General features: G+C 35.9%; 1 protein-coding gene across 3 annotated transcripts in view; it reads right to left on the bottom strand.

Annotated features, from left to right (window-relative positions):
- LOC103622004 (solute carrier family 12 member 7) overlaps nucleotides 1–16609 on the bottom strand; it is a 64472-nt gene that overhangs the window by 35390 nt on the left and 12473 nt on the right. For all 3 annotated transcript variants that reach the window (XM_017743637.1, XM_017743638.1, XM_017743639.1), the window contains exons 4-9: nucleotides 14229–14375; nucleotides 13442–13496; nucleotides 10366–10496; nucleotides 8420–8661; nucleotides 5564–5775; nucleotides 1246–1413 (exon numbers count right to left, since the gene is read on the bottom strand). In XM_017743637.1, the coding sequence (XP_017599126.1) occupies nucleotides 1246–1413; nucleotides 5564–5775; nucleotides 8420–8661; nucleotides 10366–10496; nucleotides 13442–13496; nucleotides 14229–14375 (955 nt within the window). The remainder of the gene's footprint in view (nucleotides 1–1245; nucleotides 1414–5563; nucleotides 5776–8419; nucleotides 8662–10365; nucleotides 10497–13441; nucleotides 13497–14228; nucleotides 14376–16609) is intronic.

The raw sequence follows: 16609 nt of genomic DNA on the forward strand, positions 1-16609 counted from the left end.
AAATCGTCAATTTATACCTTCATTTTATTCAGAAATCTGTGTTACTACCCACTTGAATAAGCAAATCCTATAAAGGTCAGTAAAAAGACTGATTAAAAAAAATTATTTTTCAAGCATAACCTCAGAATCATTCTTGAAATGAAGAAATACAAGGAGTAGCAAAATACTGGGGGTGGATGTTATAAATTAATAGGGATTTAGCAATTTTAGCCAGTGTGACCTAAGGCACTAACTTTCTACTAAACAGACCATCATAATAACATATGCAAGCAAATCAAAAAACTAACAAAAAAAGCTTTGAAGCAAAAAAGAAAAGAGCAGGCAAGAAAAAGAATGGTTAGAAAAATCACATGTACACATGTATGTGAATCTAAAAAGAGAACAGAAGTACTTTGTAGAACATACTCTCATAGGAGGGAAAGAAACCCATACAATAACTATTTCTGCCATCTCTCCTAGAACTGACCTGACCACTGGAAGCAAAAACATAGAGGCTAACGTCAAGATGCTCCAGTGCAAAAACATTGTCAAACTCCATGGAATGAAACATTAACCATGGGTTCAGATATGATGAAATGTTGGTAAGCATCTGAAGTAAAGAAATGGGAGCAGTGGGGTTCAAACAGTGAATACAAAGGGACACTTCCACTTGATAATACTAGCAAACAGTGCTGCAGCTTCTTACTGGAGTTCTACTCTGTTACTTGATATTACTTCAGCTGGGACTTGAGAAGAAAAACATGTCTGGTTGTTTCAGTCAAGCATGAGCTGAGGAAAATGAAATACAACTAGTTTAAGCTTGACAAAAAAGTCTACGTAGTTAGTGTGGCAAAAAAATATTGGACATTTAAACAAAGCCCAGGCAGTTAACCGGGCATCTTGAATACCTGCAGAATCATCTGAATATGAAACCGTTCTCATGCCTTTGAAGATTAAAGTATTATAAAGGTATGCATCTTATTTTGAATAAGCATTTAGTAACCCATGAGGATTTTGCCTTCTTTTCAGACATAGATTTGGCCCTTAAACAGATTTCCTGTTTAAGTCCTATAACCTCCAAAAGTCATCAGCCATGACCCATGTCTCCCTAGCACCAGAAGGTTTTAGGTATATAAACTTGGACACAGAAACTAGCAACAGAATGAGTCACCAATAAGATTGGTGAAAATGAAAAATTTTCACATGAAATTTTTTTTTTCCAGGTATAAGTACACATCCTCAGGCAAGAAAAATAATTGTATCTACCTGTCACAGATGGGAAATAAATCCCTACAAGCATTGTGAAGTAGGTCATAATGTCTGTAAAAACATAAGGAAGTCCACCCATTTTTGACTCTTCTGATCCAGCAACTGAGGGCTGATCTTTTTTCTCAACTATTGATCCTTTTTCTGAATAGGCACTCCAGAGATTATCTACAAGGTCAGGGAAAAAACAAAAGTCAGTGTCATCTCTCTGTTTCAGGATATCGACTAGTGAGAATGCAATAATCCTAGAAATCAGATGACTTTTTCTTACACAAAAATAATTACATTTCCCAGTATGATTAATACCAATTGTAACTGGTGGGCATTCCAGTCCATGCCAGTAAAAATGCAGTAGTGTGAGATGCGTCCTGCAAAATTTTCTCCTCTTTTAAAGGAAAATATAGTTATAGAATTAAATTCTAATATATTTGTAGAACATACATTTCCATTGCGCACGCACACAGATGTACTATTGTGAAAAAATAAGGAAACTTACTTCCAGGTTCAAGGAATCTCAGTATATACTAATACTTCTTGTTCTTGTATTTTGAGGAGCAATATGAAAAAGAAATGCTACTTAACAGTAACTTGAGTTCTTTGAGACCTGCTGTACAGAATAATCCTGGATAACAGTTCAGGATTCAGCTGTTCATGGCTAAAGATTTCCACATGTTGACAAAAGCAGGGTAACCAGACTTCAGAAGATCACTTATAAGCAAAAAACCCCCAGCAGAATATGGCTCAAATTCCCCAGCAAATGAAGCATATTTGTTTGAAGACTGATAGGTCAAAAAGCCAGAAACTTTTGAGAGCTTACATTTGTGGAAACACTGGTTCTGTACCTTGGTAAGATTGTGAGAACAGCCCACACTGATTCTTATTTGAAAATGAGACAAGTTGTCCTATCATATGTGAGAAAACAAAGTGGATACTCTCCTGCCCCGTCAAGAAGGCAAAGGATTTTACAAGAAATAAACAATTCCCATGGACTGCCAGCATGATCAAATAGCCGATTTTCAGACATCCTGAATAACCTTAGGGAATTCAAGTACAATATTTTAAGTTTTTATAATAGCAAAAAGTAACCTTGAGTAAAATAGAAGATGGACTTTAAACCATAAGTGGCCAAAGATAGGGTACTCATACCCAGATTTTTAACAAAAATCTTACAATCGGTAAGCATATATGGAAGTGTGCATGAGAAGCAGAAGAGAAAGCAGATCAAAGATTAAAAGTAAGTATTATATGGTAAAGAGTGCTATGTGTATTCAATCAAATGAAGAAGAGTAACAGACTGATCTAGAGATAAAACTGAAGCCTAAGAAGAGTTAATGAAACAAGAGAATTTTAAATTTCAGGAATTTGAGAAGTGACGTAAAATAAGACTAGATCTCCAAATTAGCATCTACCTACCCCCTGTGAAACATAAGAAGAAAGTCCAAAATTAGTTCGTAACTGCCAATCAAAAGCACTTAAACTCTTAATGAGCACTCAACAGCTTGTGTCCTTTATTCAGCACGACATACGGAGTGACAATGACTTGAGCACTGCAATGCATACAAACTTAATTGTGGAACTGTGCATGCCAGCACAAGTGGATAAAATTGGCTTAGATATTTTGTTAAATAGAAATCACTTTCCTATTTCACAGCATGTCACACAGAGCTTTCCTATGCTCATTTTCCCAAAAGTGATAATCCAAGTGGACTTGAAAGTTGGGGTGAGAAAAAAGAATAGCTTTCCAGAAAAGTCCAGACATTTGTCCCTTCTAGGACCATTCCTTGATTGCTAAGGCTCCTCTAGCAACATTGAGGATACATACATGAGACCTGGTACAATGTATCAGACCAACATGCTACCATGAAGCAGAACAACGTTGATTAAACCTAGTTGCAGAATTGTATCTTTTTTGTTAGAGTTACAGGCGTATTTAGTCAGTCACTTGCAGAATGATTTGTTATTGTTAGGACAACATTCACAGAAGGTATATAAGAGATGAATACTTACTGTATATGAGTGCCCAATAAATGGTGTGGACTTATCACACTTCCTAAGACATGCAGTCATGGCATCTGAATACTCCCAGTCACAGCTCAAGAAACTTTAATTTGCAGAGCCTGCAGCTCCAAAGTCTTCACACAATGTAGAACATATATCAAGTGGAAGAAAACTCTCCTTGAGAAATCTGTGCCACTTGAGCTCAAGCGAACACTAGGTATTAGAACGTGTGCTCACACTCAGCGAGTAGAACGCCTAGTTTTAGCATTTGGTGTAATTAGGATAGTGAAATGCATTGTTACAAAGTAGTTCTTGTTCAGAGAAATGTTAATCAGTGAACAGGAGCAGAGCACGCACTTCCAAAAGTAGGGACAGCAGCACTCAGCCCAAAATCTCCAAGATCACTGAAAGACCTGAGGCTGAGGTGAAATAATATTGACACCCAAGGACAAACAGAAGGCCATTTCTTTCATTTAAAAGTGTTTCAGGGAGACATAGAAATTAAAGACTCATGAGTAGCATCTGCACAGGAACAGTCAACAGCAACAATAGCAGTTGATAGAGGCAATAAAGATAGGAATTATCTTTGGGTTCTGACAAAACTTAGTAGTTATTCACAGTTTTTCTTGAGTTTTGAAAAACTGGGGAAGCCTCAACTCAGCTTTTGTAAAAGAAAATTGTCAGAACTATTCAAATTCCTTGAGGGAAACATAAATTAAGGCAATCCACTTAGATCAGTCCATCCGTATTTCCCGTGTTTTTAAAATATTGCTCACCCAAGGAATTTATAGCAGACATTGGATAAGAGGGAATGTCCTCACATGGATAAAAAAAAAAAACAGTTCAAAGACAGAAAGTAACAGGTAAAAGTAAATGGAAATACAGTTTTGTAATGCAGAGGAGTCACCAGTAAGCTTTTACAAGAACACCATCAGGATGTAACCAGTGCTATCCAGTACACTCAAACAGCCCGAAAAAAGGAGCTAGGACCAAGATGAGAGCCTGCTGGCAATACTCAGTTAATTGAAATTTGTAGAAGGAAACCCAACTGCAAAGAACTTAAAAAAAAAAACAAAGCCAAAACAAAAAAACAGGTTCAGTGGGTAAACATAATGGAATTGATGAAATTCACTATAGGTAAGCAAAAAGCAATGAATACTGGAAAGTGTGTTGCTCACACTGAACTTTCAGCAGATTCCTGGTCTTTAGCGATCTTAGCATTATGTGAGAATAAATTAGCAAAATATACTTTTATACAGGATTGCTAGTTCAAAAAACAGCGAATGGAACAAAAGCACATCTTTCCAAAAGGAGAAAAAATTAGTAGTCAGCCTGAAACCTCCAAAAAGTAAAAGCACAATTTAAATCTCACAGGGTAGCAAAAAATTAGAACATACAGCTGACTTGTGATCTGGCGCAGGAAATGCAAAATAATTAATGAAAAATTGTAGCTATGCATATGGTAGATTATAAAATTCAGAGAACAAACCCTAAGTTACATTTCTTGTAACAAGCAAATAATTCCATTTTTCATTGAGAAAACTATTTTTTTTTAAAACAGAAATTTAGATTCAGAGAAGCCTATGTTTCATTTAGTAGCTGTTAATGTACACTTTATATTTGATATATATAACTGGGGTACTATGGCAGCAGTGATTGTCTAGCGTCCCTATGTAGCATATTTATATAAATCAAACTTTAAGTGAAAGCAAGGGAGAGATATCAGAGCATCCATTTCATTCCCAGAAACATTATTTGTGTGTGTACAATGCAAATTATTACACATTTAAGATGAATCCTATGACTCGATGCAATTGGAATTCCAAGCTGACACAACTGTACAGATCCGTAAAGAGAAAAAAATCTATACATTTAGTAGACTGCTTTTCTTGAATTCAATCACTAACTTGTTGTACACATTGAATAAGCCACAGAACTTCATTCTCATTGCACCACCTATAAACTGGTAACAAGTTCTCCCCCAGAAGAGTTTGAAAACATATTAATGAATAGCATATTGAAATGTGTGCTTGGCATACACATGTAAAAAAATAGCTGTGATAAACACTTTATTACCTTTTTCATTGAAAGAGAACTTATAAAACTCCAATTACCCCCAAATTAAAGCATTTGATACTAAGATTCTTGATTCTAAAACCAGATGAAAATTTTATAGGAAGAAGCATGCTCAAGATAGCAATCTTTCACACAGATTAGAGGTAAAGAAATAGTGACAGACTAGACCACTATGTTACTGACCAGCTATTGGCCAAATTAATAATTTCCAAAAGCTTTTAAATCACTGTGCTTTCCAACTTACCTGTTAGAACTCCACTCATTATTCCTGGAATCCCTTGAATTTCTGTTACATTATTGAGACTGAAGTAGTCATCACATGTAGCATTAAGCAAAGAGCTATCACAGAACAGGCGCCACAAAGGTGTAGTCTTTGTTTTATTATTGCTTTCAGTAAATTTGGCACAGACATCAAAGCTGCGTTTTGACAACGTACGGTTTCCAAGGAGACAGATACTATAAACAAGAAAAACAAAAATCAGCGTTCCTTCAATACAGGGATGTGAATTAAGCCATTTTTTGTCCATTAGACTTCTTCAGAAACCTATTATTTACACTTCCTACTTTAAGGCCTATACTACATCTACTAAAATAGTATATAGCTTCTACATCTAAAACTATTATCAACAGTCATTAGAACTTGGATCAAATATTTCTACTTTATGGTATTAGCAGCTATTTTGCCTTCTGATTTATTCTTTAGAAAGTACAATCAATTTAAGCAGCTTGACTACGAAATAACAGCAATCATGACGCATTCAGTCCTACAAGAAAGAAGTAAAATTAAGCAATACTTTATAAACTTAATTAAAAGATGAGTCTGATGAAGAAAATATAAAAGTAAGATTAAGCAAGTAAAGCATGCCCTTTCTTTTGTAGCAAATAAAAACTTTAGATCATCCTCAAAAATATTACAATCTAAAAGGTAGGAAATAAGCCAGGAAAGTTAAACAACAAAATTTAACAACAGTGATGGGAGTACACATTAAAGAATCATGTATTGGGAAGCAAATTATTTTTTTCAGGAATGAAAGAAAATCAGAAAAGTCAGAACAGTTGTCAAAAGCAAATTCCTACCAGCACAGAATATTAAGGATCTAGGTTTATCTCTTTGCTAAACTACACAAAAGATGTTTAGGATTCCAGGCTTGTTTAATAATGGAATGATAGCTATCTATGAAAACAAAAGAAGGTACATAAAATAAAACGTGGATTAGGCAGATACACCAGTGCGACTTCAAGGTATAGCATCACATGGAAGTTGAGCAAATTTAACAGAAAATTGTTGCTAAAGAGATCATCTTGCCACTTGCCTTGCTTATTTTTCTTTTCAATTGCTACTGATTTGATGACTCAATAGCAGCAGGGTCAAATGATACAAACAATGGAAACTTCCTTCAGTTTGATTCAACTGGGAGATCCTGAGGTAAACTATTTTACCACCTATACAGTGGACAAACTTAGTGGAGGTCAGTGATATTAACCTAACCAACCAGCTAAGTGGAAGCTGTTTTTTTGGGGTTTTTTTTAACAACCACTATCAGATCAGTCTTACCATTGCATAGAACCCCACTTGAGTTTCTCATTTTGAGGCAGACTCTAAACCATTATATTTCCTGGAAAATAAACTCTTTTTATACTTTTTCCCCCAGTACAATAATATTACAGTAGCAGCTCATGTAAGGTTTCCAGGAACTTGAATAAGTTGGTAATAAGTTTTATATGCTACATATCCACATAAACTCTCTTTTACCTATACAGGTGACAGAAAGATATTTCCTTTGATTTGATGTGTTTTGTTCCACTGGAATAAAATATCTTTGATATTAGTTTTGACATAAATTCTACTAATCTTTGCGGCACCTTCTCATTAACATACTTCTAAATATTTAAATTACTAAAACTTTCTCTTTAGATAGATACATATATATATATTAAATTTCTTTTGCTAGCTTTCACATAACTAATCTATGAGAACTGGCTTAGACTGTATGCTCTCTGTAGAGAACTTCTGTATGCTCCTCATACAGAAACAAATAAGAGTTTGAAATATTTAGCCATATGTTACGATGATTTTTCTTTTAAAGGCTTTGGTGTTGCTTCTATTTCTCTTCCAGTCAGCTACAGGATAATAGCAACTGAAAGTTGCTGTAAGAAACAAAAGTTTTATTCAGGAATATGTCAACATTTTTGATCATGCTTATCTTCTCAACAGAAGACTTGGCATTATGTTACAAACCGTCCACAAGTACTGGTCTAATGCTAATTTGTAATGCAATTACCAACACCTCAAAGTAATATCGAATGTGTAACAATCATACAGCAAAGGATAACCCTTATTATGAAGTACCATGCAAGACTGAAGTTATCAGCCTGTTCTGATAATGTCTTAAGCAATATAATTTGGTTTTCTCTTTCAACATAAAAAGATGCACAAAAATGCAACTCACACAACTGGGTAAAGTGGAATGCACCTAATAACTGGAGTAAAGAAATAACTCTTATTGAGCTAGGAATTATGCACATTGAGGATGTTGAGAAGCAATGTGTAATGCATAACAACAATACAATTTTATTTTATTAACGGGAAAGGCTTCACAAACACAAGTGAATGTAAACACCTCAATGTTTCAATTTTAAGTAGGGAGAAATGGAAGTTTCAAAAATTTCCTCGCAACACAGAAGTTTAAAAGTTTCTTTCGAACTATGGTTCATAGCTACAATGCTTTTTTTGACCTTTTTATTTTATTCTATAGGTTTTTAGTTTAAATCTTTAGATAAAGCAGTTATATTTACTGTCAGCAAAACCCACCTTCTTGTTCCTTAGGTGTGGATGGAATAAAAGCCAGTAATTTTAAGCACCAAAGAACATTTTCTAGAGTTATCATATCTTACAAAAAATGAGAGAAAGATTCGGATATGTAACTCAGAATAATAAATGAGCACATCAATATTTAAACTACATAAACCTACTACTGAAGCCAATGTGGTTGTATTTTGAAGCTTAGCTTAAAACATGAAATGGTTGCAGTACCTATTCCCTCCCCACGCTTCTTTTTTTTTTTTTAAATAACCCACACAATTTGGATATTGCACTTACGGAAAGTCAGGTGGGTCAAAAGCAGTCTTAATAGCTCCAGCATATATGGCAATGATGGAAAGAATCACACAGGCAAGGAAGACCAGTGCAAGTTTGTTGACATATTTCACTCCCACAAAAACTACTACAGCCATCAGAATGATAATACATGTTCCATAGACTCTCATGTTGTTGAGCATAGCCTCTGTTTCTTCACCAACATCTTCCACTTTAAATATAGCGGCACTTGGAGAAATATAGGTCTGCAAGTGATATGGCAAATTATCATACATGTAATAATGAACATTTTATTAAAAAATCATTTACTTGAACTACAATATCTAACCTTCTACACCAGTTTTGCTTTCACAAATGATTTTAGCCAGAAAATTTGGGCATTTAGAAAGTGTAGAGATAAAAGGAAGGGAAAGGCAAGGGTGAAGAAAAACAAATTTTGAGAATAGGATACAGCTTTTGCTCCAGCTTCTTCTCTCCCATTAAAGAGTTTCCACTCCTTAAATTCATGTGTCTGCCAAATGGGAAAAACCGCTAAGGAATTTGGGTGGAAAAGGAAGTAGCACACTACACTACATAACAATATCTATATCCCTTCTTCTAGCACCCCTGAAAAAAACCCTCTCTGCTCAGCTAGGGCTTGAACATTAGGGCTTGAGGCAACTCCACTCCTTCCAAAAAACTGCTAAAATAACTATTTTTCAATAATATAATTCCTAAAGGCAGGAAGAAACTTTGAACAGGAGGCTACCATGATACATTTATAAGCAAAAACCAAAAATAGACAATTATTTACCAGAATTTTTTTAGATTAAACTTAAGTTTAGCAAATTAATATTTACTAGAATGCTGAAAAAGATGAGAATTGTCACATCATCATGGAAGAAAAAGAAAGCAAATTGAAAAAAATATTACTGATAGAATATATATTGTTAGAAAACCATAGATTGTGATGTTGCAGAAGTTTCAGGCTCTATATGGAGGTACTCCTGAAGATGTTCTTGTGAATTTTGTTGACCTGCTGTTCACAGCCTTTGCCAGGGAAAAACACAGGCAGACAACTGATTTCTGTTTCTCAAAATAATCCATGCCCCAGTGGAGAAAAAAAAAAAAGCAATACTCATGCCTTGTGGTTATGACAGGGGTCTATTCTGAGGTCTTTGTCAGATATCCTGGGTGGCATTTTACTTCAAATTCTGTAGCTGAAACCTGTACATTTTTATTAACAACACAAACCCAGCATGACTATCTAATAGGGAGAACACTGCACCAAATTCAATCCACAATTTAACATGTGCTCATGTTGCTACTATAGATCAGATCACACGAGCAAGCATTAGTGAAGACTATCTCTAATTCAAATTTTAAAAAGCCTGGATTTGATGACATGGATCATTGTAAGTAACAAGAAAGAATTCTGAAGTATCTCCTGTACATATCTTAAGTTTCTGATATGATGACCAATTATTGCCCCCCCCGGATGAAGCAAAGCCATAGTAGCTGAGCCACAGCATCTTTGCAAATAGATGAAAACTCAAAGCCAGTAGTTTGAAATGAGGAAGTGGGATAGATTATTATTGCCTCACTGTAGATACGACCTTCATGTTCTTCAGAACTTTTCATTGGGCAGCAGTGAGTTACCCCAGTAATGCTTGCCTGATCTAGGCTTGCAGACTCTCATTTGGAAAAAGAAGATTTATGCTTGGTTCCTAAATTAAGTAGAATAAATATACATCAAATAGCCTTTAATTTATTTTTGTATTACTGATAAGAATTTAACTTTCTCAAATAGTCACAAGTAGAGTAAGAATAAATATCAACATCCTGAAAATGTACTATCAAAACATTAACAATCACCAGACTAGAATGCATTTTAGACCATTTAGAACATTCATCAGCAATATTCCAAAACAGCTCAAATACATTTAGTCTTAAGAGAAACTAGTACTTACCAATAAAATTTCAATGGTACCAAGAATGTACATTGCTCCTGCAAAGGTTGTGCCCAAGTAGAAACAAAGTCCCACTGCACCACCAAACTCTGGCCCTAAAGATCTTGAAATCATGTAGTAAGAGCCTCCAGCTGTGAATTTAACAAAAAAAAAAACAACAACACACAAAACACTTCCAGGCCTTCAGATTAAGGATGGCAATAGAGAACAAAAATCTGAATAATTCAATCAACATAATCACGATAACCACTGCATGTGCCTCCATTGACATGCTCATGCCAAGACTGTAGTCAATGTCTATACTAACTAGGCAGTTAGAATGTATGTTTCAAAATTAATATCCCCACGTGTGTTTTCTATGGAACAGAAAATGAAGACCAAAGAAAGAAAAAGAAAAATTCCACAAGCTAAACAAAAACAAATTAGAAAAGGATATACAGGTATAAATAGATGTGAATGAATTTTTAGCTTCTAACCTCAAGCTATTCCCCATCAAACACTAAATTTCCAAAATAATTGCTTTATGAGACAAGGACAAAATAGAATATTTTCTACTGATATACACTCTTTATTTCATCTGTATATGAAACCATTGCCACTTTCACTACAGATCACATTTTTTTAGTACTATTTAAAAGTGTTAGGTAGGGATTGCTTTTTCTTGTCCACTTATATGCTATTTACTTTGACCCTGAGTTTTTCAATTCTTCTCACTCTTACTTCCCATACATATGCATCATCTTTCTTTAAGCCATAAACTACATCACCACCAATACCCTACTTCCATTGCTCTATTTGCCTTTTAATAAGGCTCTAAGCGTCAAGAACTTCATCTCTTTTTTTAGAATGCCACCCAACTCCCTCGAGGCAAACTCTTCTCTCTGGTTCCCTCTCCATCTACTCTTAAATTCATATTTGTCCCACTTGTGACAACTGAGAAAGAAGGAGACAGAGAAAGGAAGGGTTTGATTTTAAATAAACATACATCAATGTGCAGTGTCTGAAGCTGTTTTTCATAGAATCATTAAGGTTGGAAAAGACCTCCAAGATCATTAAGTACTATTATTAACCTAACACTACCAGGTCCATCACTATACCCTGTCCCTAAGCACCACATCTACTTGTTTTTTGAACACTTCCAAGGATGGCAATTCCACTATTCGCCTGGGCAGCCTGTTCCACAGGCTTCAATGTTTTCAATATGAATGAATGAGAAATTAACAAAGATATTATGATGCATCACCAATTCTTTTGCTGAATATAATGCTGTTGCATATAAAGGCAAAAGAAAGGATCCTGCTGCTCAGGTCTCCTTTGCATCCTAGGTTCTTATCTGTGCTTTCAGCCTTCTCCATATATGCCAGCACAAGCATCATTTCTCTAAGAAACTGGCACCACCAACAAAACAATGAAAATTAAGACCTCTCTCGTGTAAGAACTGCAGGCTTCAAAGTCTGTGACAGATGTTAAACAAAACCTTTACAATGAACTTTAAAAATATGAGGGCGAAAAAGAGCAGAACATTTTAGTTATCTGCACACTGATTTGAATAAAATCAATAATTGATTGAATAACTCAACTTTATTATAAACTAGAAGTATTTAAAACAAAATTATCTATTGTATTTTTATTTAATATATGGTACTGTATCCATGAAATACAATTATAATACAATTATTCTATATCCTACACAAATTGTATCTTTTACTTTTGCCCAACAACTTCAGTAACAGCTCTGAAAACCCTTGTTAGAGTGAAAGCTCCTCTGGACTCAGGCCCAGAGGGAAGCCAAAGCACAGGGGTTGAATTAAAACCTTTGAATAAGCTGAGATACATGAAGTCACACTAAAGTGAAATAGAAATACAGATTTTTAACTTTTAGTAGAAATATATGCTAAGTGCCTTAAACATTAAAAAGCTGTAGCAGAGACCTTAAACATAGTTCTTGCTGCAGCAGTGTTACCTTTTCACAGAATTCTTTAGACAAAATATAGATAGAATTATACTGTTCACATTTTTTAGAATGTTCACATAAACAATAAGAACTGATAGAAACTGTATATGTAAATCTGTGTAATACCTATGTAACACTTGTGTAAGACTTACGGTTGTTAGAATTAGACCAGGATAGGTTAAGAAAAGAAAAACTAGAATCGTGTGTTAATCTTACTGGTCAATTAAGAAATATAATCCACACTTCTGTAACAAAAAAATATATGGAGCATATAGAGCATATAGAAGAAGAAGAAGCTGGTTTTGCCTGCTGTTGCTGCTTGGCCTTATCATATAACCCCCTTCGAACTCTGCCTTCAAGAAAGCTATGAGACTATGAAATAAAGAACTTACCAGAACAGCAGCCTCCTCTGCTCTCTTACCCTGGTCCGAGAAGGAAGGGTACCCTGTCAAAAGCTCAACAACCCTTACTAAGCTGCAGAAGCTCTGCAAGTGAGGAACTATTTTAAGTTCATTAGGTAAACTGTTCAGAGTTCATACCCATGCCTGAACACGAGAACTATCATGTAAAGTGTTGAGAAACTGAAAAGGGTAAGAGCTTCAAGAGCTAACTGATTTTGCATCTAAAAATAAAATCCTCTTAATTTATGAAGCCGAATCAATTTATCGATCTATCCTGAAAATTTAAGGAGATGGGCAGAACCTAGAATGCTTATATAGAAAAATATTTCTACCATCAGACCAGTTACTACTCTTGCAGAAAACAAGATAACTAACTCCAGTGTTTAGATAGAATGTAGGCAAATTCAGGAGAGAAAAAAGTACTAGCCGTATTTGTAAAGAAATTTTGTGTGAAGACCAGTCTCCACTAATTCAAATTATAACATCTTATCTTTCATTAAAACAGGATCAAATGATTGATGACAAAGATGTGCTGCAGAATATAACCCCCAGAAGCACAGATAGAAGATTGCATCTCACATTAAAAAGTTATTTATAAAATCAATTAAAAGAAAATATGCATTTGACGCAAAATCATTACTTCTGATATTTGAGAATCTTGTCCCAGATTTAAACTTCCATCATTTGACAATTTGCCATTTAAGATAAAATTCTTCATTACCTGGAACTACACCATTTGTTGCTATAGCACTCATTGAAATTGCAGTTAGCATAGTCTGTGGAAAGATGAAATAGAGGAAATTTAAAATACCAGAGTTCTGGAAGTTTTTTTTTAAAGACTGGGCAAAACAGTAATCAAATGAAACTAGATTTTTTTTTTTTTTAAACTAAGATGTTTAATTTGGGATATCCATGCAACTCAAGTACTCAACTTTTCAGCGGAAGATTTCGTTTACTTAGATATTTGACACAGTCTTTAAAAAGAACTGGAAGAGTACAAACCATTGAATACACTTAAAACAGTATTTTCATTATTCCAATTAAAAAGTAGCGAAAACTGATTGTAACATTGTTATGATGACATCTAGTAGTGGTCTCACATTCTAAAATATTACTTTATGGACCTAATGCTCTGGTTTGATTTGTAGTTTATTATTCAGTTTGTTCTGAAGTAGTAAAATGGAGAACGGTTCAGATCTCAAAGTAAATAATGAAACATTTGCTAAAGGCCAACTTAATAAAACTCATATAATACTTCAAACAAAAGCTTACTTTGATCAACTCAAAAGAATCTCCATACAGGTTAGACTGATATGTAACAGTCACTGCTTAAATATACAACCCATCTCTCTCAATTTAACCATATTGGTTAAATATCAGTACAATTTAACCAATATGATTAAATATGGTTACTTTACCCTGATACTGATATAGTAGAAGGTATCAGTACTCTTGCAACAGAGGATTTGGCCAAGAGTTTAAAAAAAAGTAAAATATGGTTAACTTACACAAGCACAACAGATGAACACAATGATGAAAGACTGAAGAACTCCAGCTGTTCCCACAATCCATGTTAAACGCAGGAAAAGGATGACTCCCAAGATGTTTTGCAAACAGGGAAGATACACACCAATAAAAGTGCCCATTTGTGGACCCTGGAAACAAAGTGAGAACATCAATTCCTTTGTACTAAAAAATTTAAACCCATAAGAACTTTATGGCACAAACCCTCATCACAAATGCTCCACGAACAAATGCCAAGTGAAACTGAATGGTAGCTTCAGAGTGTCCAGCTTCACAAATATTCACATGCTATTTATGCAGAAAAATTCCTGAAAAGAGAGAAAACTATTTGTGATAGTGAACTCTCTTGTTCCACAGGAATTAGGATGAAAACTTGATAGGGATAGGGCAGTCCTTTATCTGTTGATTATAACACTTTACAAACTTTCTTCTGAAATACCAGTTACAGGGTAAAGTTGCATGTTGAAGATAAGCTACTGCCATAATCAAAATATCATCTATAGTCTGCAAAATTGCCACACAGCTGGCACAAGAAGTTATATTCAAAAGTATTTTCAATTTTTAAAAACGACAGACAAGGTATTAAGACAGAGCAAGAAGTAATGCAGTGTAGAAACAAAAATGCTGCTAGCAAGGATTTTCTTGCTATTTTCTAAGTCCATGAGAGATTTCTCTCTCTCACAGGAGAGGTAGCAGGGTATGTAAACAACCAAGCCACCTGCAACCTTGAAAAGTCTTGTTTATGGTATAGTAGGAAAATATTTTGACAATGGATGTTTTAGGATTTTAGCCAATCACCCCAAGGGGTGGCTGATCCTTTGTCCAATTAGACAGACTATGAAGAAAAAAGTCTATAAAAGAGTTTGTAAAATAAATAAATAAATCAATCTTGCTGCACAATTCCTGCCTGCTGGATCTTCTCTCCTCCTCCTCCCTATGGCTGCGGGACACAGTGATATACCCTAGGGCCCAGGCCTGCGGTAGTAATGCAGAGCTGACTACAATTTCTTTTTTCAAAAGTTGTAAAACCTGCCACAACATAGTATATGTGTACCTTTTATTTGCTAGTGATCATCATAGGTGAAGACACACACAAAAGAATTCAGGCTTCATCACTAAAGTTTTGGTCTTCAGCATTTATGAAGAGAAATCAGGCTTTGAAATACTCTAGTTAGAATCAACAGTTATACACAGTAGCTTTCCAGATACACAAGGTGGTCTTAAATCACAGCTAGGGCTGTGAAAAATGGCAATCAATTTAAATAAATAAGCAAGCATTGATGCTTTAGAAGTTATCAAAATTATTAAGAAAATACTAAGTTTCCAAGTACTTATAAGGAATCATAGAATGTCATTTGGACTATGTTTTTTTATTTTTAGCATCTTGGGCAATACCCATGTGCAACATCAACACTACTGTCTCAATCACACCATTAAAAATGCTGCTCTGACAGGCTGCTACTTAACTACCACAATTTCAGAAATGAAATTAAGACACTATCTTGGTTTTGAAAGACAGGTGTCTGCTAAGGAAGGCAGAAGCCTCCCTTGAAGTGGCAGATGTAACCCCTTTCCCTCTGAGTTATTAGAATTTTGAAATCAAGGGCCTTTAGGCAAAGATGTGGGAAAATAGGAATAACAGTTCTTTACTATTATATATATAACCAGTCAAACAAAACAACAATAATTATGGCAGTAACAGCAAACAATCACAAACCCAGTCCCAGCCTTCTCGGCTGTCAGGCCCTTTCCCCTCGGGTGCAGTTCTACTTGCAGCCGGCAGGGGCGCTGGCGGCTCCCGGTGAGCAGGGCAGGTGCGATGGTTCCCCCGCGGCTGCAGGGGGCGCTCCGGAGCGAGCTCGGGGAGCACGCGGCACCGGTGGTCTGGGATCCCGGGAAAGGATGGAACAAGAGCTTCACAAACCGCTGGACAGCTGGCCCCGGTGTCCGGCTGGACTCTCAGTAACAGCAGGCTGGAGCGGCAGGGACGAGCACAAATCCCAGAGGACAGACGAGATGTATCCAAATGGGGAACCCCCCGGAGGTCAGTCAGGCAGGTCGACGGCTACAGCGTAGCGAAAGCTCGAAGCAGCAGCGGGGCAGGGCGGCCACAGCCCGGCCTCCAGCAGGGCAGGGAAAGCGGCTTTGGGATCCCGGCATTGTTTCCAGCAGAAAGAAAAACGGTCGAAGACAAAGAACCAGCAGCTCCTTTCTCTGCAGCTTCTCTCTCCGAACACCAAGAGCGAACTGACCCCACACCCAGGTGAAACAAAGGAGTACCCAGGCCCACCCCACCCCCAATGGGCAGCTCTTTTGTCTTCCTTAAGTACAGCCATTTGTCCCCTAGCAACATGCATATGGGAAA

This window comes from Corvus brachyrhynchos, unplaced genomic scaffold (genome assembly GCF_000691975.1).
Source record: "Corvus brachyrhynchos isolate BGI_N302 unplaced genomic scaffold, ASM69197v1 scaffold49, whole genome shotgun sequence".
Classification (NCBI taxonomy): Eukaryota; Metazoa; Chordata; class Aves; order Passeriformes; family Corvidae; genus Corvus; species Corvus brachyrhynchos.